Here is a 23234-nt window from a genome sequence, read left to right on the forward strand (position 1 = left end):
GCATCCGAGGAGCAGGAAAATCAATGTTTTGGGCAAAAGCCCTTCATCAGGAAACCTGATCCCTTCCCGATGAAGGGTTTTTGCCCGAAACGTCGATTTTCCTGCTCCTCGGATGCTGCCTGACTTGCTGTGCTTTTCCAGCACCACTCTAATCTTACTTGATTAAACAACCCTGGTAACAAGATGCTACTTGAAATCAAGAAAAGAAAATATTGAACGTACTCAGCAGTTTAGGTGCTATCTACATTGAGAGGGTGCCATGACCACAGATTGTATCACTGTCACTCATTTGAACTTTTAATTGCAACATGTAGTTTTCTTTAAAACGTGGAGCCAAAAACCCACTCTGGATGTAAATATTTTGGAATTCATTTTTGTATATTCATTTTTGGAAAGAAGCTCTGGAATATTGAACCTGAAAGATATTGAGGAAGCTTCAATGGGAGAAGTGTACCATCAATCAGACTGAAAACATCTGCAAATCTTTCAGAGTCAGACCAAGAGGGAAAAAGAGACAGGAATGTAGGCAAGAAACATGATTTAATCAAGTATTATGCTGCAGAAGGAAACCATTCAGCTCATTGTGTCTATGACAGCTATCTAATAAGCATTATGACTCAGTTCTATTCTCCTGCCAATTCCTTGTACCTTTGCACATTGTTTCTATTCAAATAATTATTAATGCCCTCTTGAATTCTTCAGTTGAACCTGCTTCCACCACACTTCCTAGCAACATGTTCCAAATGCAAATCACTTGTGCGAGAAATTTTCTCATCTCACATTTTCAAAGTCTTCAAATCTCTTTAAATCTGTCCCATCTCAGTTTTGACTTTTGCACAACCATGAACAGTTTCTACGATATCCAGACCTCTCCTATCATCCCGAATTCTGTACCTACATCCTCTTGAGTCAAGACACATGAAATGCATTATTATTTTCTCTCACATTAGTATTTGATAAACTCAGAGAATACTAAGATACAGGCTATTAGACTAGGTGGGATTGAGGTTCACAAGGAAGAGGTATTAGAAATCCTGCAGAGTGTGAAAATAGATAAGTCCCCTGGGCCAGATGGGATTTATCCTAGGATCCTCTGGAAAGCCAGGGAGGAGATTGCTGAGCCTTTGACATTGATTTTTAAATCGTCACTGTCTACAGAAATAGTGCCAGAAGACTGGAGGATAGCAAATGTGGTTCCCCAGTTCAAGAAGGGGAGTAGAGACAACCCTGGTAATTATAGTCCAGTGAGCCTTATCTCAGTTGCTGGTAAAGTGTTGGAAAAGGTTATAAGAGGTAGGATTTATAATCGTCTAGAAAAGAATAATTTGATTAGGGATAGTCAGCACAGTTTTGTGAAGGGTAGGTCATGCCTCACAAACCCTTATTGAATTCTTTGAGAAGGTGACCAAACAGGTAGATGAGAGTAAACCAGTTGATGTGGTGTATATGGATTTTAGCAAGGCATTTGATAAGGTTCCCCACAGTAGGCTATTGTACAAAATGCGGAGGAATGGGATTGTGGGAGATATAGCAGTTTGGATCAGTAATTGGCTTGCTGAAAGAAGACAGAGGGTGGTGGTTGATAGGAAATGTTCATCCTGGAATCCAGTTACTAGTGGTGTACCGCAAGGGTTGGTGTTGAGTCCACTGCTGTTCGTCATTTTTATAAACGACCTGGATGAGGGTGTAGAAGAGTGGGTTAGTAAATTTGCAGACTACACTAAGGTTGGTGGAATTGTGGATAGTGACGAAGGATGTTGTAGGTTACAGAGAGCTGGGCTGAGAGGTGGCAAATGGAGTTTAATACGGACAAGTGTGAGGTGATTCACTTTGGTCGGAGTAACTGGAATGCAAAGTACTGGGCTAATGGTAAGATTCTTGATAGTGCAGATGAGCAGAGAGATCCCGGTGTCCAGGTACACAGATCCTTGAAAGTTGCCACCCACGTTGACAGGGTTGTTAAGAATGCATACAGTGTTTTAGCTTTTATTAATAGAGGGAACTAAGAGGTTATGCTGTAGCTATACAAACCCTGGTGCAGCCGCACTTGGAGTATTGTATACAGTTCTGATCACCACATTATAAGAAGGATGTGGAAGCTTTGGAAAAGGTGCAGAGGAGATTTCCTAGGATGTTGCCTGGTATGGAGGGAAGGTCTTACGAGGAAAGGCTGAAGGACTTGAGGCTGTTTTCGTTGGAGAGAAGAGGTTGAGAGGTAACTTAATAGAGACATATAAGATCATCAGAGGGTTAGATAGGGTGGACAGGGAGAGCCTTTTTCCAAGTATGGTGATGGCGAGCACAAGGGAGCATAGCTTTAAATTGAGGGGTGATAGATATAGGACAGATGTCAGAGGTAGTTTCTTTATTCAGAGAGTAGTAAGGGTATGGAATGCTTTGCCTGCAACGGTAGTAGATTTGCCAACTTTAAATGCATTTAAGTCGTCATTGGACAAGCATATGGACGTACATGAAATAGTGTAGGTTAGATGGGCTTCAGATTGGTATGACTGGTTGGCGCAACATCGAGGGCCAAAGGGCCTGTACTGCGCTGTAATGTTCTATGTTCTATTAAACGCAATGTTTTGTTTACTGAACTCAGCCTGATTAAATTGGCTCCATTCAAAACATCAATTTATTTAGGTCTGAGAGAAAGAAATCCTCAAGAGAGGGATTCTTTTTAAATTAAGCCTGTTTCGACCAACCAAGGGGATGGGTGAATAAAAAAGGTGAGCCAGATCATTAGCTTCTCAACTGGGAGCTTGACAATTTGGAGTATCCTGTGACATGTTTGTGGACTGAACCAGGGTTGTTCATCAGTCTATACCAAGGGTCCCACAGTTTTTGCTCTCAGTAGCTTCAGTATAAATGCCATAGGAAATTATGCAAGTTGTGTATTGAAAATTAATTCCCAAATCAAACATATTCTGAAAATCATAACAAATTAACTAGGTATATTTACTTGGTTGGACCTGTTTCAAGTTTGGACTAATGATGGATGCTTCCAGATAAATGGTGAGGGGTTTGGGGGAACTTGATCTTCATTGAAAGTGCAGAATAGACAATAGTGAATTGATGATGAGTTTTAAACTTTGTATGATTAACCTTCCATTGAAGTTCCGTAGGAAAGAGGTGGCAGAGTGTAAGAGGAGCTGCAAATTTGTAGTCCCTCATTTCACATTTTTGGTGAAGACCATCAAACATCCCCATTTGTTTTTCTGATCTGAGTACAGTTGTATCCATATTATACACTTGAATTTTAGCACTGTTATATTGTTGTTTGTTTATGGCAATGTGAATTTTCTTTTCCTAGCTCGATCCTGTGGGATACCTGGTATTCCAACAAATGGTACAACTGAAGGGACTGAATTCACCTTTGGTGAAAAGGTGGTGTACAGGTACTAAAAGATCTTTTAAAGAAGGTTCCTCTTCTTTCCATCCTTTCTTGACACCTTCCTCACAGCCTTGTAAAGTTGATGTCAACGGGAATTGGTGGGGGGAGGAAGTGTTGGACAACTCTCCATTGATTGCAGTCATGCCGAGCATTGAAACTCAATCAGCCTAATCTTAGAACATTGCTTCAAGGATTCCACAGGGTAGTGTTCTCAAGTCAATCATTATGGATTGCATCACTTTCCCTCAATTAGGTCAAAAGCAGCATGAAATGCCAGAGATGGTGCTATCATTAAATATGGGATAAGTGTCATTTGGAGTATGCCATAAAGAGAAAAGTAAATTATAAAAATTCTTCTTTAACAGCTCATGCAGTTCTAATTCTAAATGTCCCAGGCTGAATGTATAACAATTTATGTCTCTGGAGCTTCACATCAGAAGCTTGCCTGGCCTGCTGGATCATTGGAACAGGGTGAATAGTTCCCAATCTCCTTTCACTGAGGTTTGGGCCCAACCTCAAGCTCCATTCTGAAATGACAGAAGACCCTGAGTCACAATGTCCCACTCCCACATCCAGTTTAAGTCATGACATGGCAATGCAGTGCCCTCTTTAGTTAGTTTCGCATTAATTTTCCCATCGTTTTCAGTTCAAGTTGAGTCCACCTCATTTATGGACTTAGATGTCAAATAGGTCAATAAGCTGTTCCTTTCTGGTACCATCACATTCAAACTCAACCAAATTGCCAGCCCCTGCCCAAGCTTGTACAACCATGTTGCAGATCAGCATCTACTGGTAACATGAACCAAAGTGCACCCCAAAGAACTGAAGCAAATGGCAGCACATCTGGCATTGCCTCAGCTCATTGTGAGCTAGCTCACGAGAAGGGAGTGATGACCAAATCTTCCATAAGTCTCAGCCTCAGTAACTCTTTCATATGTCTAGCTGGAGTCTCTCCATTTCGATTCTGGATTCTGTTTGGCTGCAAATATTTGGGCCAATACAGAATCTTCACAGCATGTAACATCAGAATTATCATAAATTAAATATTCTTTTTTTCATGGGGAGTCACACAACCAATTTGCCTGATCATTAATTCTGTTCCTCAGTGGTGTGGTTTATGTTTTTTTTGACATTTGATTATTTGCTTTGATTACCACATATTAATGTGAGGAAAAGTAATATTGAAATGTTAGCCAGGTATCCTGTGTTGAAGCTTTTCAGACATCCATGGATTACACTGTAATAGTTAAAGTTTTCTATTCTTTGAGCTTAATCAATCTTGAAGCATTTGCTTAACAGAGGAATATCACAAGGAAGAGGTGAGGTGCACAGCATTTGAGGTATTTAAGGGCAGGTTTGCTAAACAAATGAAGGAAAATAGAAGGACATGCTGATAGGAGGAGAGGCTAGAGGAGGGTAATATGGATTTTAAACACTGAAATAGACCTGTTAACCCAAATGGCCTGTTTCCGTGCTTTAAAGTTTAATATAATTCCATTGAAAGTTTGCCAAAGTTTTTTTTTATTTATCTATCCTACACAAAGAATAAATGCTACTTTTCTTCCTTTTTATAGTTGCAATAAGGGATATGTGTTGTCTGGAGCAGCAGAAATCTCTTGTTTAGCAAATGGTAGTTGGAGTCATGAAACACCTACTTGTGAACCTCTGATGTGCCCTACCCCACAGGATACTGACAGTGGTAGATACGACTTGAATGGGATCACATACCTTTCTACAGTTTCATACACGTGCAACAGTGGCTATCAGTAAGTTAACCCTGAGCGTGAATAGTAAATTTATTCCTTTCCATGGTTTTGATGCAGTATCCTGATCTCCAAAAATCTGCACTCCTCCAAATTTAACATCTTGCACATTCCTATTTTAAATACTTCAACATTTCGGCCCTGCTACCTCTCTCCTCCTTTAATCTCTTGACCAAGCTTTTGATTTCCTTTCTAATACCTCTTAATGGTGCACAATGTCATTATTCTCCTATTAAACACATTGATGTGTTTCATAATGCTAAGGCATTGTATTAAATCCGTGGTCATCATATGAATCTGGCAATCCGATATGTTATACTTGTAGCTCCTTTTAACCTCTTTTGACTCACTGAAGGTTGCAGGGACCATCGACACTAACCTGTAACAGCACCGGCCAATGGAATAGCACTGCACCAGTGTGTGAGATCATATCCTGTGGGCCCCCACCAACACTTCCCAATGCTTTCATTATCGGAAATAACTTCACCTTTGGAAGCTCGATTTCCTATGGCTGCAAGGAAGGGTAAGATCTTTTCTCAATTCTTGCTCCATATCACCAATGTTAGCAGTTAGGAACAGGATGAGTCTATTCTGCTCTTTGAGCTTGATCCAGTATTAATTTGTGCTCTGTAACCTCAACTTAATCCGGCTACCTCAACAGCATATCCTTTGGCATCCTGAGACAGATAAATATGAGGAAAGGGTTGATAGGCGGGGTCTCTTTCCTCTTGATAAAATTGGAGTTGAAGGATGACTTAAAGATTTTTAAAGTTACGTAAATATCGACACAGTGAAAACAAAGAGAATTTTCATGGTTGTGGGGAAAATCAGAATTAGATGCTAGCAATAGATGGTCACCAAGAAGTCCAATAGGGAACTTAGAAGAAATTGCTATCCACAAAGAGCAGTGAGAATGTGCATCTTGCTAGCACAAGGAGTGGTTGTGGTGAATAGCATAGATCTGTTTAAAGGGACCTTCGACAATTGTACAAGGAGAAGGATATGGAGTGGGGGGATGGCTGACATAGATAGACTTAGATGAGGAACGCGGCTTGCGTGTGGTTAAACCATAGCATGGACTGGTTGATCTGAATGGTCTGTTTCTGAGTCACATATCTGATGTAAAACTCTACACTATAAAATCTATTGGTCTTCAAAGCTCCCAATCAGCCGCAGCATCCTTCTTGTAGGAGAGAGTTTTCTAGTATCCTTTGTATGAAGGTGTGCTTCCGGACTCCCATTTGAGATGATCTGTCCCTAAGGTTCTGTCCCATTGCTCTAAATTTCACTATCATCCAAAATCAGTTCTCCATATTTACGCTGGTGAATGTTTTAAGGTTTTAAACATATCAATCTGATCAACCACTCATCCTCCTATCGTCAGGAGTACACAATTTAATAGATAGAATCCCTACAGCAGCCCCACACAAGAGAATCCCACCCAGACTCACCCTCCTACCTTGCATTTCCCATGGCTAATCCACCTAACCTACACATTTTTGGATTACGGGAGGAAAGCACAGCACCCCAGGGAACCCCACACAACTACAGGGAGAATGTGCAAACTCCACTCAGATATTCGCCTGAGGCTGGACTGTAACCTGGATCCCTGGTGCTGTGAGGCAGCAGTGCCAACCACTGAGCCACCATGCATTCATTTATACAATTTTAAATCACTAAGGCCCCTAAAAACACATTCTAATCTAGGAATTTCAATGAAGAAATGCTTCCTATTCTCTGTCTTTTAACTGATAAAACACAATTCAATTAATGTTACCTTCATGCGCCAATGGTAAATGTGTAAATAATTGGACCACATATTGGATGATTGACTGAATATGTTATAAATATAATATATATATATATATATATATATATTAATATTCATTCACAGGATGTGGGCATCACTGGTGAGGCCAGGATTTATTCTCTATCCCTAATTGACCAAATGGCAGTTAAGAGTCAATCACATTGCTGTGAGTCTGGAGTCACGTGTAGGCCAGACCATGTAAAGATGGCAGTTTCTTTCCCGAAAGGGCATTAGTGAACCAGATGATTTCTAATCTGTGAAATTCTTTACCACTGAGGGGTGTAGAGGTTGGGTAATTTAGTGTATTCAAGGCTGGGATAGATTTTTGATCAGTAAGGAAACCCAGAAAATGGGGAAAAGGCAGGAAAATTTAGACATGAGCTCTTCATCAGGAATCTCATCAGAGCAGACTTAATAGTCTGAATGCCCGATTTACATCTGATAGCCTTAAATCATAATTATATCAAAACATAGGCTTCTATATTCTTCTCAAAAGGCATAAATTTAAAAAGAATCATAAGCAAAGGTGGCTTTCAAATAAACGCAGTAAACAACTCAAGCACCCGCAATGGAGAGGAACAGAGTTCAGGCCTTTGATGCAATGTTAACAAAAACATTCAGCTGGATTTTCCACAACCTGTGGAGATGAGGAGGCCAGAAACAACAGAAACCACACAGGATGACTTCAGCAGCACAGAGGCAACCAATTAGAGCGATTACCTCCCAAATAAGGAATGATCTTTAGATTACTTACAGCGTGGAAGCAGGCCCTTCAGCCCAACAAATCCACACCCGACCTGCTGGAGTGCAACCCACCCAGACCCATTCCCCTACATTTACCCCTTCACCTAACACTACGGGCAATTTAGCATGGCCAATTCACCTAACCTGCATATCGTTGGACTGTGGGAGGAAACCGGAGCACACGGAGGAAACCCACGCAGAGAATGTGCAAACTCCACACAGTCAGTCGCCTGAGGCGGGAATTGAACCTGGGTCTCTGGCGCTGTGAGGCAGCAGTGCTAACTATTGCACCACTGTGCTGCCAGTGGAGTGGCATCTGCTGCCTGTGGAGACCAACAGTCCATTGGAATTGGCCTCCTGGCATCACAGCCAGGGGACTGTCAGAGATTAAGGCTTTGTGCTGCAATGACAGGGGCTTGTGGGCGAAAATCTGCAATCAGAGCTGCATTCTATCCTGGGAGGCAGTTTCCTTTCTATCCTATATCCCTACAGCTTTGGGAGTTTTATATACAGCCCCCTGTGATAGTTAGTGCCCTTGTAGTCTCTGATGTGCTGCAGCAGTGCCCACCTCTCCCTATGGAGCTGCTTGGCTCCAACACTCTTGGCCCTCAGGAGACAAGTGTGGAGTAGGCTGATTAGGAGACTGCATCCCAGAAAATTAGGCAGCTGCCCGTAAGTGCAGGTTCAAGGCTCGCTCCTGAAGTCAAGATCCCAAGACCTGCAGTAAAATCCCGACCATTAACCCAGCTTCTCTCTCCACACATGCTGCTTAAATTGTGGAGTATTTTAGAAGGAACTTAGCCTCACTGGAGATGGCAAATTGCGGGATGGAGAAATAATTGGGCGAGTTTGTCCTGAAGAGAAACTCAATCCCTTCTCACCAGTTCAGCAATTGATTGTTGGGTGAGAAGGACCTCTAGGGACTTCTTTTTGACAATTAAGACACTGTAATGGTCAATCAGTAGCCACTTAATGGGTTCAGCCTACCACATTCCCAATCATTTGCCTCACCCATCAGGCAAAAAAGCGGTTTCTGACTGGGAAACAGAGTGACCTGTATACTGGGTTAGGGAAGAGGGCTCCAATTGTCCCAGTCTGGTTGCAGTTAGAGGTATGGGCAAGAGCCAAAGGAATGGCCTATGACAGCAAGAGAGTGTGTGGATGCTGAAGTGATCCATGGTGACCACATTTACAGCAAGAGTTGGCCACTCGAGGAACTTCAACTCAGAGCAGATGAGCTATATATCAGCTGGAGACGCTGCAACATATCAGGGAGGGGGAGAGGTACCTGGACAACATGTTTCAGGAAATAGTCATAAAATCATAGAATTCCTAAAGTACAGGTAGAGACCATTCAGCCAATGGAGTCTGCACAGTCCCTCCACAGAGTATCCCATCCAGACCCACCCCCTTTCCCTATTCCCAGAACCCCACATTTACCATGGCTAAAACCAGCTAGCCTGCACATCACTGGACATTACAGGGCAATTTAGCATGGCCAATCCACCTAACCTGCTAATTTTTTGACTGTGGGAGAAAACTGGAGCACCCAGCGGAATCACAAAAAGACACAATGAGAATGTGCAATCTGCACAAAAATAGTCGCCCAAAGTTAGAATCAAACCCAGGTCCCTGGCACTAGGAGGCAGCAGTGCTAACCACACCTCTTTACTTAAGTACAATAATTTTAATCTGTGAAAAGGGACAGGGGAGTGTGACTGTGACTGAGGTAGGTATTGCAATCCAGAATTTAACACTGGAGGAACCTTTGTCCAATAGGCACCTGATGTGAACATGGACACTGATTACAAGGAGGATGAGCCCCACACAAGAGATTAGCATGTAAAGTTAACGCACATTCAACTAGGGGTTGTGTTCCAACAGGCAGGAAACTAAGAGGAGGAAGAACCAGGTCATTTTCTGAGTAGCAGGCAGTGACTGGCAGTGTACCCCAGGGATCAGTGTTTGGACCCCAGCTATTCCCAAAGTATACTAATGATTTAATTGAGGGAACTAGATGTAATATCTTCAAGTTTGCACAAGACACAAAAGTGGGTGGGCAGGTGAACTATGAAGGGGATGCAGAGAAACTTCAGTGCGATTAGGACAAGCTGAGTGGGCAACTGCATGGCAGATAAGGAATAATGTGGAAAAATGTGAGGTTAACCATTTTATCAGCAGAAAGAGGAAGGTAGATTATTATCTAAATGGTGATAGCTTGAGAAGGGAAAAAGTGCAATGAAACTTGTACACCAGTCACCAAAAGTAACCATGCAGACCCAGTGGGTGGTGAAGAAGGCAAATGGTATGTTGGCCTTCGTAGTGAAAGTATTTGAATACAAGAGCAGGGATGTCTTGCTGCAGAGACTTTGTGATACCACACCTGGAGTATTGTGAGCAGTTTTGGTTTCTTTATCTGAGTAATGATATCTTGGCTATGGATGGAATGCAAGAAAGATTTACCGGTTTGATTCCTGAGATGATAGGACTGATATATGAAGAAAGACTGGGTCAGTTAGGCCTAAATACACAGGAATTTGGAAGAATGAGGGGGAATCTCATAGAAACCAAAAAAAATTTCAACAGGACTGGACAGGGTAAACAAAGGGAAGATGTTCATGATCTAAGGATATGGAGTAGGCCATTTAGGACAGAGATGAGGAGAAATTTCATCACCCAGAAAGTGGTTACCCACAGAAAGCTGTTGAAGCCAAAACATTGACAGTTTTGAAGAAGGAATGAAATAAAGGTCTCAGAGCTAACAGGATCAAAGGACATGGGGAAAAAAGTGGAAGCTGATGATTTGTTAACACTCCTGTGAAGTACCTCAAGATGGGCTATTAATTGCACTTTGTGAATGCAAATTGTTCTTCTACTTGTAGTGGTACCATATTGATTCCAGCATCCGATATAACTTATTTTCTGCTCTCCCCTTCTTTCCTTGCAGCTATACATTGATCGGTTCAGAAAGTAAGAAGTGCCTGGCCAATGGGGAGTGGAGCGTGAGTGCCACACAGTGTGTTCCTGTGTCATGTGGACCAGCCCCGAACATTGATTATGCCCTCCCTGATACAAGCCACCAGCTGTATGGGGATATTGCCATTTACTACTGCAAAGATGGATATAGCATCTCAGGCAACTCACAGCTGGTCTGCAATTCCCAAGGAGCCTGGGCATCACCTGAGGGCCAAGCTGCACCCCACTGTGTGGCAGACTTCTGCAAGAAGCCAGCATTTGCGCCCTACGCTATCCTGGAGACTATCAGCAAGGAGAAGTTCGCAGCTGGCTCCCAGGTCACTTATAAATGTGAGGAAGGCTTCGTACTAAACACCTCAGCTTCCATTGAGTGTGTCCGGGGTGGTGAATGGAATCCATCGCCTTTCAGCATACAGTGTATCCCTGTGCGCTGTGGAGAGCCTCCAGTCATTGAGCTGGGCCATGTCAGCGGGCACAACTACAGCTTCGGTGCCATCGTGGCATACACTTGTAACACCGGCTTCTATGTCAAAGGCAATAAGAAACGGATGTGCCAGGCCAGTGGAGAATGGAGCGGGCAGCTGCCTAGTTGCCAGCGCGTGTCATGTGGAGATCCCCCTCGTATTGCAAATGGCAATGTTGAAGTAAGTAATCAGTAACCTCATTTCTTTGATGAAGGAACATGGAAACATGGAAATTTGCTCCAGGAGTAGGCCATTTGGTCCTTCGAGCATGCACCATCACTCAATATGATCATTACTGATCATGCAGTTTCGGGATCCCACTCCCATTTTTTCTCCATACCCCTTGATCCCTTTAGCTGTAAGGGCCATGTCCAGCTCCCTCTTGAATATATCTAATGAACTTGCCGCAACGGCTTTCTGCAAGAGAGAATTCCACAGGATCTCAACTCTCTGAGTGAAGAAATTATTCCTCAACTCAGTCCTGAATGGCTTGCCCTTTATTCTTCAACTATGACCCCAAGTTCTGGACTTCCCCAACATCGGGAACATTCTTCCCGCATCTTGCCTGTTCAGTCCCATCAGGATTTTATATGTTTCTATCTAAGATACCCCCCTCAATCTTCTAAATTCCAGTGAGTAGAAGCCCACTTGATTCAGTTTTTCTTCATAGGTCAGTCCTGCCATCCCGTGAATCAGTCTGGTGAACCTTCGCTGGACTCCCTCAATAGCAACAGTGTCCTTCCTCAGACTAGGAGACCAAAACTGAACACAATACTCAAGGTACTGAATACAGAGTAATAATTTCTAACACAGTTACACAGGGTTTTAATGAGACCACAGCTGAAGTACTATGTGCAGTTTGGTTTCCCTACTGAAAGAAGGGCATCATTGCCCCAGTGGGAACTAGAAAGCTTCACTACACTGATTCCTGGAATTAAGGGATTGTTCTGTGATGACAGATTGCATATTCCTGGAAGGCCTGTACTCCTAGGAGTTCAGAAGAATGAGGGGTTATCTAATAGAAACATATTCATTACATCATGGGCTTGATGGTACAGTTGCTGAGGAACTATTCCCTTGGTTAGACACAATCACAGTCTCAGAAAAAGGGATTAGTTATTTTGGACTAAAAGGAGAAATTATCTTAATGGAAATTATCTTAATCTTAATGGAATTCTCTCGCACCCTGCCCCAACCCCAACCCAGAGACCTGTCAATGCTCATCTGTTGAATATACACAATACGGAGATTGATGGATTTACTCAGGATATATGGCGCATTAGCAAGTGATTTGACCCAGCAAGTCCATGCCAGTGTTTGTGCCCCACTTGAGCCACCTCCCATTTCCATTCGAAATGTACCATCATAATCATCTATCTTTTCCTCCCACATATACTTAAGAGACATGGGGAATTTCACAGAAAGGTAGAGTCAAGTTAGAACATCAATGGTGATATTGATAAATGGTGAAGCAGACCTGAGGGACTGAAAAGCCTACTCCAATTCCAATTCCTTCAGTTCCTTTTGTACCTTACTCTGACCTTCTCACTTGGAGAAACATACAAGGTAACAAAGACAGGATTTCACAAACTTGACTTGCATCCCCTACCAATGAGAAAGTTAATGGATGAATTGTTTGGTTTAAGGATTTATTAAAGCAATTTTACTGGATAGTTGAAGAGAGTCTTTTGACAGATTCTGTAGGTCAAGACAAATAAGGAATGGATGACAAATGCTGACCTTGTAGCAGGACCCACATATCGTGGGTAAGATAAATTTTAAAAATCACAGGGAGGCATTGGGAGTAAGGTTCAAATAAGCTTCTTCAAGAATTGTTTGCCTCTTCCTCCCACAATTTGCAGTAGATCCTAGCTCAATTAGTAATTATAATAGACTTATGAAGTTTTGTTAAACTTGAAGATAACATGATTTGAAGCCAAAACTGATGGATAAGCCACAATCTCGTTAAATGGTGGCTGCTTCTTTGACACCTACATTCCTTCATCCTTCACCCTAAAGAAATAAGGATTTGCATTTATTTAGTGTTTTTCACTACCTCGGGGCAATCAAAAGTGTTTAATGAACTATATTCATGATGAAGAAATGCTAGCAGACTATGCATAAAAAATCCCATATACAGAAAACCATGTTGATAATCACAGTGATAATTTTGAATCTTATAGAACTAAAACTAATATCCAATTAGATTGTTCATAGTTGAATAGTAAATAATGCATTACAACTAAAAAAAGTTAGATTTTTCACAGTACCTGATGAATTGAAAAGAGATTGATAGATTTAATCATTTTTGGCAAAATTTTGTAAATGGATTTGATAATATATTCATCGAGAGTTCATTTTAGTTGTTTATTTCTGTAAATTCAAATATGATCCATCTTCATGTTTACAACATGAGAACATTCAAATACACCACTATTTATCATAGAATCCCTACAGTTCAAATAAAGGACATTCGGCCCATCCTGTCTGCACTGATTCTCTGAAGATTATCCTATTCCCCTATCCCTATCCCCACAACCTTGCATTTACCTTGCCTAATCTGCCAAATCTGCACATTACAGGGCAATTTAGCCCAGCCGATCCAAATCTGCACATCCTTGGACTGTGGGAGGAAACCAGAGCTCTCAGTGGAAACCCACACAGATGTGGGGAGAATGTTTAAACTCCACACAGACAGTCATCCAAGGCTGGAATTGAATCTGAGTCCCTAGTGCTGTGAGGCAGCCGTGTTAACCACTAAGGATTGCTTTTACGTGTTTGGAGAGGGAGAGGTTTTAAGCATTAGCTTTAGCTCACAAGAATAATGAAATCGATTGTTGGAGATGCAGAACAATAGATAATGATTTTCTTTTTCCTTTTCTTGGATTACAGATAAAGAATGGCACACTGTTTCAGAGTGAAGTCAGGTACTATTGTGATCATGGCTATCAACTGGTAGGCAATCCCATTCGTACCTGCCAGGGAAATCGGCATTGGTACAGTGAATCATCACCTTCCTGTGCACTTGTAAACTGTGGGCATCCTCCAAGCCTTGAACATGGGCACTTCAAGGGATCAGATTCCCACCTAGGCTCACAGGTCGAACTCTACTGCGAGGAAGGTTACGCTGTCTCTGGAGATCCAGTGTTAACCTGCGGGGATGACGGCAAATGGGGTGGAAACCGGATGCCAGAGTGTCATCGGCTAAGGTGCCCAGAGCCATTGGCCCCAGGGCAGGAGAGTCACCTGATTGTCCATGAGACAGAAAAGACTGGGATCATTCAGCTTGAGTGCCTGGAGGGGTATACCTTAGAGGGACCAACAACTTTGAAGTGCCTGTCCTCTCAGCGGTGGAATGATTCCTTTCCATTTTGCAAACCCGTTATTTGTGGAAGACCCCCAGAGATCCAGTATGGCGAGGTTTTAGTTACCGATCTTCACTTTGACAGTGTTGCCAACTACACCTGTGCTGATGGATTTGTAGCAAAGGGGAAGCCATTTCTGACTTGCCAAGCCAATGGAAAGTGGGAATCCCCTGTGCCAGAATGTATGGCAGTCGAATGCCCACAGCCAGAGCTGATTGGCAATGGAATTGTGGACATCCAGGGACTGACTTACCTTGGCAAAGCCGTGTACACATGTAAGCCAGGGTTTCAGTTGATAGGAAATACCACTGTGATTTGTGGTGAAGATGGTAAATGGCAAGGGAGAAGGCCAATCTGTAAACCCATTGAATGTCCTGTTCCCCAAGAAATAGCAAGCGGCAGAGCTCAATTTGAGAAATTATACTATCGAGATATCGTCACGTACACATGCAACACAGGCTTTAGACTGGAAGGTCAGGAAAGACTGACTTGTTTAGAGACAGGTCAATGGAATGCGATGGCCCCTGTCTGCAAACCCATCAAATGTGACCCACCTCAGCTTATAGAAAACGGTTTTGTTGAAGGTTCCGATTACAGCTTTGGAGCTCTTATTTTTTACAGTTGCTTTCCTGGCTTTCACTTAATTGGGAACTCCATGCACATCTGTAAGGAAACGTCCTGGTCCAGTGCCCTTCCTTATTGTGCACCCATTGACTGTGGCCTCCCACCTCATATCGATTTTGGGGGTTACGTGGTCATCCCAAGTCAGGACAGACAAGGCAATGAAGGACTCGAAAGCTACACACGACCCAACGGTCAGGAAAGTGACTCTGGCACCTTGAGCAACCTCCTCACTTCAGACTTTGGAACTAACAATGGTATTCCAATTTCTACTTCAGAGCAATTGAGTTCCAGTAATGGCAAGCGAATAGGGAATACTCCATCAACCTTGGACCTTCTGCAGTCTTCTGAGTTCTTTAGTGGCACTGTCATTCATTACTACTGTTACAGTGGCTACAAATTGCTAGGGCCTAATGTGCTGGAGTGCCAAGAAAATGCCTCATGGAATGGAAGTGCCCCTTCCTGTCTATTGATAGAGTGTGAGCTTCCAATTAAGCCAGAACATGGACATATTACATTTTCAAGCAAACTGGTTGGGAGTATGGTACAATATATGTGTGACTCTGGATACGAGCTTGTTGGTTCAGCTACTGGGTATTGCACACCACAAAGTGAATGGAGTACCACACCCCCAGAGTGTCAACTTATATCGTGTGGAGTTCCCAGCCAAATTGCAAATGGCGTGGTGAGGGGTAGTAACTACACTTACACCAGTGTGATTGTTTATGAGTGTCGCTCTGGATTTTCACTGGTTGGGGTCAAGAGGAGAACCTGTCGGGCCAATAAAGAATGGAATGGCATGGAGCCGCAATGTGTCCCAGTCTCTTGTGGGTCACCACCCAGTCCCAGCAATGGCAATGTGCTTGCAGGGAATCATACATTCCAGAGTGTGGCCAATTATAGTTGCAGTTTCGGTTTCCTGATTGAGGGGGATCAGACTCGTACCTGTCTTGCTAATGGGAGCTGGAGTGGGGAGATGCCAGAATGCAGGTTGGTAGCATGTCCACCACTTGCAGATGTACAGAATGGGAAAACTTCAGGATTTGAATTCACGCTTGGGAAGGAAATAGAATTCCAGTGTGAGGAAGGTTATCTATTGCATGGCACCCCCAGTATCGCGTGCCAGGCAGATGGAAAGTGGAGTGATGAGACACCACAGTGTGTACCCATCAGCTGCGGACCTCCGGAAGATATCTCCTATGGATTCATAAATGGGTCAAGTTTCAGATTTGGTGACTCTGTAAATTACATCTGCTTTCTTGGATACAGACTCACAGGTACCTTAGTTAGACATTGTCTACAAAACGGCTCCTGGAGTGGCAGTGTCCCAGAATGTGAACCATGCAAGTGCCCACAGCCACTTGTCCACAACGGATTTACTACAAGCCGCAATATTGCCTGTGGCAGCTTAATATCCTTCCAGTGCAAGGAAGGTTTCAAGTTGCTGGGCTCCTCACAGGTTCTGTGTGAAGATGGAGGCTCTTGGAATTCGAGCCTTCCCTACTGTGGCCGGATTTCTTGCGGCACGCCTCCAGTGATTCACAATGCATTCTTTAATGGAAGCAGCTCCGTGCATGAAAATGCCATAACCTATAACTGTTTGCCTGGCTATACCATGAAGGGGAATCCAGCGGTTTTCTGCACGGAACGAGGGAGATGGAGTCGTCCATACCCAACATGTGTGCCTCTGCTCTGTGGTCCCCCTCCACCAGTACAAAACGCTGCTATAACAGGTGACCTGCACACCTTCGGGAGTAAAGTTAGTTATAAGTAAGGACTACATTGCCTAAGTTCCATGAATCTTTTAATATTATTGTCTTGAATCAATTGTATGATGTCCATTATTCTATGTGATATTGGTGCAAGACTCATTCTTTCTTTGTTGCTTGGGTCCAGTATGTCCCCTTTTTAACTATCTTCATCATGGGGTTGGATTTACTGGTCAACGCAGAGTGAGGGAGATGACAGGGAAGGTGGTCGGTTCACTCATTCCTGGTCCTTCATTACATTAAATCAAGTGTAGCCAGACAATCGGTGGGCAGACAATGGGAATCCTGCCAATTTGTGTAGTCAAGGGGCACACCATACCATATCATGTTGTCTAATGTGGGATGTCTGGGGGAACATGTTACACCATAATCTCTACGTCAGTCACAACCACAAATTTAGAGGCTTCCTGTTTCCTCATTCTCTCCTTCTTTTGTAACTATACAACAAATGTTTTGACCTTCACTAGGAGACTCTGCTGTTTCATGCACCCATGGATCCAACCACAGGCCTTTCGGATACCCTTGTGCCCACCTTGGTGTAACTCGCTCCAAATGTTTCTCCATCTATCTCCTGTAAAATGGAGAGAGCCAGGAAACATTTCAGTCTATTAGCTTCTCCATGAAGTATTGGGAAATGGCTTCTGATCTCATTACTCACTTCCCTTCTGCATTACCAGGTGTTGTTGGGTGACACCAGATTGTTGATCAAGTAATATGGAACTGTATGCAAACATAAGCCCGTCACGATGTGAGATAGATTAGGGGGAGAGCAGTTTATTCAGTTTGCCTCTGGAAAGCCCAGACCATAATCTTTATGCCAATTTTCTCATTTTGTTTTAATCCAAATTCATTTTTAAAACAGAAACCTATTTCCTTTACATACCTTATCTGACCATATTTGTCATGTATTTTATTCCTTCCTTTCTCTCCTAATTTTCTTCAGGCTGAGAAACAGTTCAAATAACAGCAAAGTCTGATGATTTTTTAAAAATTTATTCAGGGATAAGGGCTTAGCTGGCAAGACCAACATTTATTGCCCACCTCTAATTGCCCAGTGGGCAATTCAGAGTCAACCACATTGCCATTTGCTCCCAGATCTTTGAACTGTACCACAGTAGCTCAACATGACAGACTGCCTTAGTATGATTTGTTATGAAGCAATAACAATTTGCATTTAATTGTAATTAAGTAAAATAGGTTAAGCGTAAAGGCCCTGAGGTCCTGCAAAGGCGCCTCATCGGGCAAAATTTGACACTAAGCCATAAGGAGACTTTAGGCTAGGAAACCAAAAGATTAATCAAAAGTTTGGCTTGAAAGAGCATCTTAAAAGAAGAGGAGAGAGGCAGAGAGGTTTTGGGAGACAATTCTAGAGTTCAGAACATGGGCAACTGTAGGAACAACCAGCAATGATGGAGCAACAGACATCAAAGGATGTGTTAGAGGGCAGACTGGAAGAGTGCAGACATCTTGGAAGCTGCAGTGCTTGAGGACAGTCGAGAGGTAGTGATTGGCCTTGGTCATGGAGAAATCCAACATAAAGACAATCATTTCTCCTCTTTTCAACATGGCCTCTGATGCAGGAAGGTCCCAGGTCTAAGACTGGAACCAACAGGTTGCCATTTAAAGAATCTGCACTCACAGTGCATTGGTGCACCAAGAAAAGTTGACTTTAGTTGGATAATGGCTGGACTGCCTTGCTTTCAGCAATAGGAGAGAAATTTAATTTATTTTTACCTCCACACACAGGATGTCTAGTAGAATTTCTCAACTTTGCGTCCCCACTTCACATGTTAACACAGCAGAACTTGAACTACAAGTTAGCACACCAGCTCTCGAGCCTACTAGCACACACATAGACAAATGGTTGCAGTGGTTTTTAAGCCCCTTTCTTGTGTATTTCAGGAATGATAAAACACACAGAACTGCCTTTTGTTTTTCAATTCATTGTATTCTAGGGCAAACCCATTTGAGATTTACAGTACAGTTTTTGAAAAGTATCGATCCTTTTGAAGTGTTGCTCATTCACTAGTCTATAACAGGACATTGTTTCAAAAATTCTAAAAATTATATATACTACATTACCAAAGGCAGTAATTAAAGAAAATGGATACATTTAAGGGGAAGCTGACATGCATGTGAGGGAGAAGAAACATAAATAAAAGCAACAGACTGTCTCTTGGAAATATATTTGAACCCCAAAGCACTTGTGTTATTTTGAACTTCTAAGTATAACATAAATTTTAGAAAGGAAGATATACGAGCTAAATGCATTGGCAATTTAAATTGTTTGTGTGGATTACACTGAGTTTTGAGTGGAATCATAGAATGTTCCACCTGAAGAGTGTTACATTTTGTCCTCATTTCCTAAGTTTTCTGCATATTTCCTCCTTCACTTCTCTTACATTATTACATTGTGTATGAACATAGCCATTAGAGTGATTAGTCCTTGAATATCTGTGCCAATCAAAATTGGGATGGTTTTCAGCAAATGATCACTTGATGAATTTTAACAGAGCTCCCAAATTAACATAAACTACCATTCCCTGTGTTATTTCCATTTAAAAGTGTTCAGCTACATTCCTTTTGAGAATACTTAAGAGATCATTGCTGAGTTGTCACTTTTGAATTCAAAACTAATGAAGTAAAATTAACTTTAGTCAGGTCATAATTATTGAACTAGTAATCGTATATGAAGTTGCATTTTACATAGAATATAGAATATTACAGTGCAGAACAGGCCTTTCGGCCCTTGATGTTGCACCATTCTGTGGAACCAATCTGAAGCCTATCTATCCTACACTATTCCATTTTCATCCATATGTTTATCCAATCCACAACCGAAGTAAGCCTCATAATTATCAGAGTTGTCTTTACTCCCCTTCTTGAACAAGGGGACAACATTTGCTATCCACTAGTCTTCTGGCACTATTCCTATAGACAATGATGACATAAAAATCAAAGCCAAAGGCTCTGAAATCTCCTCCCTGGCTTTCCAGAGAATCCTAGGATAAATCTCATCTGACCCAGGGACTTACCTATTTTCACACTTTCCAGACTTGCTAACACCTCGTCCTTGTGAACCTCAATCCCATCTAGTCTAGACACCTGTATCTCGGTATTCTCCTCGACAACACTGTGTTTTTCCAGTGTGAATATTGAGGAAAAATATTCATTTAGTGCTTCCTCTATCACCTCTGACCCCACTATTATCCTTGATTAGCCCTAATCTTTCTCGACCGAAAATGTGTTGCTGAAAAAGCGCAGCAGGTCAGGCAGCATCCAAGGAGCAGGATTCTCTAGTCATTCTTTTATTCCTGATATACCAAAGAAAACTTTAGGGTTTTCCTTGAGCCTATCTGCCAATGACTTCTCATGACCCCTCCTGGCTTTTCTTAGCTCTCTCTTTAGGTCTTTCCAGGTTAACTTGTAACTCGCAAGCACCCTAACTGAACCTTCCTGCCTCATCCTAACATAAGCCTCCTTCTTCCACTTGACAAGAGAGGAAGAAGAATATTTTGTTGAATATCTGAGACTTGAGACATTGACTTCAAGCAGCAAGTATTTAAAAGTAACTTGTCAAAATGATATCTTTTTGCAGATGTTTAGAGGGTTATGTAATGGAAGCTGAGAAAGATATAAGAACATGTTTAGAAGATGGTTCTTGGTCCAGCCATAGTATTCTGTGCAAACTACAGACTTGCCCTCTGCCAATGAGCAAAATGGCAAATGTTATTATTTCTGGAACACGATTTACACTCAATGAAAGTATTGTCATCTCCTGTGAAGAAGGATACAGATTGTCAGGAGCAAACCAGTCTATCTGTCAGGTAAGCACTCCTAGTAAAGGTGTGTTAGCTATATATACAAATGTTCTATAGGTATATATGAAATTTACCCAGGACACATTCAATTTCATATTTGCAAATATATAGAAGACTGTTTCTAAAGTATAGCACATTTGCAGGAATATGAAGTTATGCTGATAGTAGGAGTGGAGTAGGATGGGAGGAAGTCCATGCACAGCATAAATGCAAGCATTGATCAGTGAGGCTGAATAGCTGTAAATTCTGTAATTTGTTGTAGTACTGATGTGATGTGCTGTGGTTTTAGGGTTTAATTTTGGAAGGTATTGTTTTTCTTGCAACATGGAAAAAGAAAGACTTACACTTATCTCGCACCTCTTCACAAGCTCAGTGTATCCAAGGGGTTGACAACCAATGAAATGCTTTTTGAAGTTTAGCATTCTTGCAATGTAGGAGATGCAGCAGTCTTATTGTGTGCTGCCTCCAGTCAGATGGATAGTTCACTTCTTACTAACAAAATATTAATAAATCCCAGCATGTGTTGTGAAACCATTGCAGTAATGTATGATATAAATAAGCCAGTGCATTGTATTCATAGGTATTCCAAAACTAAATCAAGGTTTGTACATATTTAATGAAATTTATCGACATATCCTTCCTAATTAATCCAAGTAAAAGCATCAAAGCCAGCTATTTATAGAATTTTTAAATTGTCAATTAGTTTATACATATGCTTATGTTCTACATGAGCTTCCTCCAACTTTTATTTTTAATTTCATTTTGCCCTATTCTCCTATCCTTCTGTTCCTTTCGCCCTCCTATGTTCATATTCACCATAATGTGATAGTGTGCTTCACATTTTAGCCAGTATGCTTAACTTTGTTAAATAATGACTCCAAATATAATTGCAATCATTTATATGATAGAGACTATTTTTAAATGCAATTGTCTTACACATAGGCTTTCCATGTATCATTGTTTTCATCTGCATTCTAATCTTTCACCAGAATGGTTTCTGGAATCCACCAATTTCAGATATTCTGTGTCTCCCTGTATCGTGTGAGGAGCTACCCCCTCCATTGCATGGCTCAATTAAGGGAACCAGCTATGTATATCAAGACAGTGTAACTTACCAGTGTGATTACGGCTATGGGTTACAGGTACCTTTTCATGTTTCTACATTTTTTTTTAACATTACTTCACTTTTTGAAAATCAAACTGCATTCATCTGAAATTTCTTATAATTTAACTCCTTGCTGGCATTCTTTAAAAATGATATGGGTATAACTGGCACAGTTAGTGTTTGTCAATTTGAGAGTAGATTGGCTGGTTCCCACTAGCCAGATGGCCAGAAGCAATTATTTTGATCCGGAATGCACTGTCTGTAAGCTTTCTGGGGGAAGCAGATTCAGAAATAACTTTTAAAACAAAACTTTTTTGTGCTTTGGGAAATAGCAAAAGTGCTTGTGAAAGTGATTAGTAATTCTTTCAGAGCAGATATAGGCACATTGGGCTAACTGGTCCTTTCCTGTGCTAAAGGATTCTATTATTTAGTGGCCTTTCCTAGTTGAGCTTGTACAATGCAAGAACACAGAAATAGAAGCAGAGGAAGCCATTTGGTCCCTCAAGCCTGCCTGCTTTTCGATTCGCTCTGATCTGATCTGAGTGCAGTCATAACTCCCTGTCCCTGTCCCCGACCATACGTTTGATTCTCTTGTCCATCAAAAGCCTATCTAACTCAGCGTTGACTATACTCAATGTTTCTCTGTCTACAGATGCTGCCATAACTGCAGAGTTCCTCCAATATTCTCTGTGTTAGATCCTGGCTTCTAGTCGGATGGCAGATGATACAGGAGTTTTCTAATTAAGCACCTAATAGGATGAGAAGCCTACCAATCAGCACTTACATACTGGCGGTCCTTCTCACTGGTGAGGGCAGGGGTTAATCACCATTAAAGTTACTTGCCCACACCATTTAGAGCAAAACATATTAACTCTTGACCAAAAACTTGAAACGGTCAGCAGTCTGGCAACATCTGCGGAGAGAAATCTGTCAAGTGACCCTTCCTCAGAACTGATAGTAGCTTGGAAGATGTTGGTTTATATGCAGAAGATAGGGTTGGAGCAACAGGGTAAGGAGTAACCAATAGTTGGGATAGAGCCCAAAGAGTGCAAACGGCTGTTTGGCAGACAAAGGAGTGGATACCAATCTGGCTAGGGGGGTGAATAGCTACCAATGGGGACTGTTAGTGGCTTCAATTAGCTTCCAGTTGCCTACCACTTCCACACACTACCCTATTCCCTGGCCAGCATCTTTGCCAAAGGCTCACTGCAGTGCTCCATCAAATCTCAGTGCACACTGGAAGAATCGCACTTCATTTATCACTTGGAGACCTTGCAATCTTCTGGACCCAATGTCCTTACCCCAACCCCCACATACCAGGCTTTGTTATCACTTAACCCATTTCACACACAACCCACTAGCCACTAACAGTCTCCATTAATAGTTATTCACGGTCCTAGCC

General features: G+C 42.0%; 1 protein-coding gene across 7 annotated transcripts in view; it reads left to right on the forward strand.

Annotated features, from left to right (window-relative positions):
• The window catches only part of svep1 (sushi, von Willebrand factor type A, EGF and pentraxin domain containing 1), a 239394-nt gene that overhangs the window by 166940 nt on the left and 49220 nt on the right, over positions 1 to 23234 (forward strand). For 5 of the 7 annotated variants that reach the window (XM_072588116.1, XM_072588115.1, XM_072588118.1 and 2 more), the window contains 7 exons: positions 3314 to 3398; positions 4969 to 5160; positions 5513 to 5680; positions 10659 to 11331; positions 14044 to 16907; positions 20505 to 20733; positions 21717 to 21869. In XM_072588116.1, the coding sequence (XP_072444217.1) occupies positions 3314 to 3398; positions 4969 to 5160; positions 5513 to 5680; positions 10659 to 11331; positions 14044 to 16907; positions 20505 to 20733; positions 21717 to 21869 (4364 nt within the window). The remainder of the gene's footprint in view (positions 1 to 3313; positions 3399 to 4968; positions 5161 to 5512; positions 5681 to 10658; positions 11332 to 14043; positions 16908 to 20504; positions 20734 to 21716; positions 21870 to 23234) is intronic. The other 2 variants (XM_072588121.1, XM_072588117.1) reach the window with 1 other exon arrangement.

The sequence above is a fragment of the Chiloscyllium punctatum genome, chromosome 2, assembly GCF_047496795.1.
Source record: "Chiloscyllium punctatum isolate Juve2018m chromosome 2, sChiPun1.3, whole genome shotgun sequence".
NCBI classification, from domain to species: domain Eukaryota; kingdom Metazoa; phylum Chordata; class Chondrichthyes; order Orectolobiformes; family Hemiscylliidae; genus Chiloscyllium; species Chiloscyllium punctatum.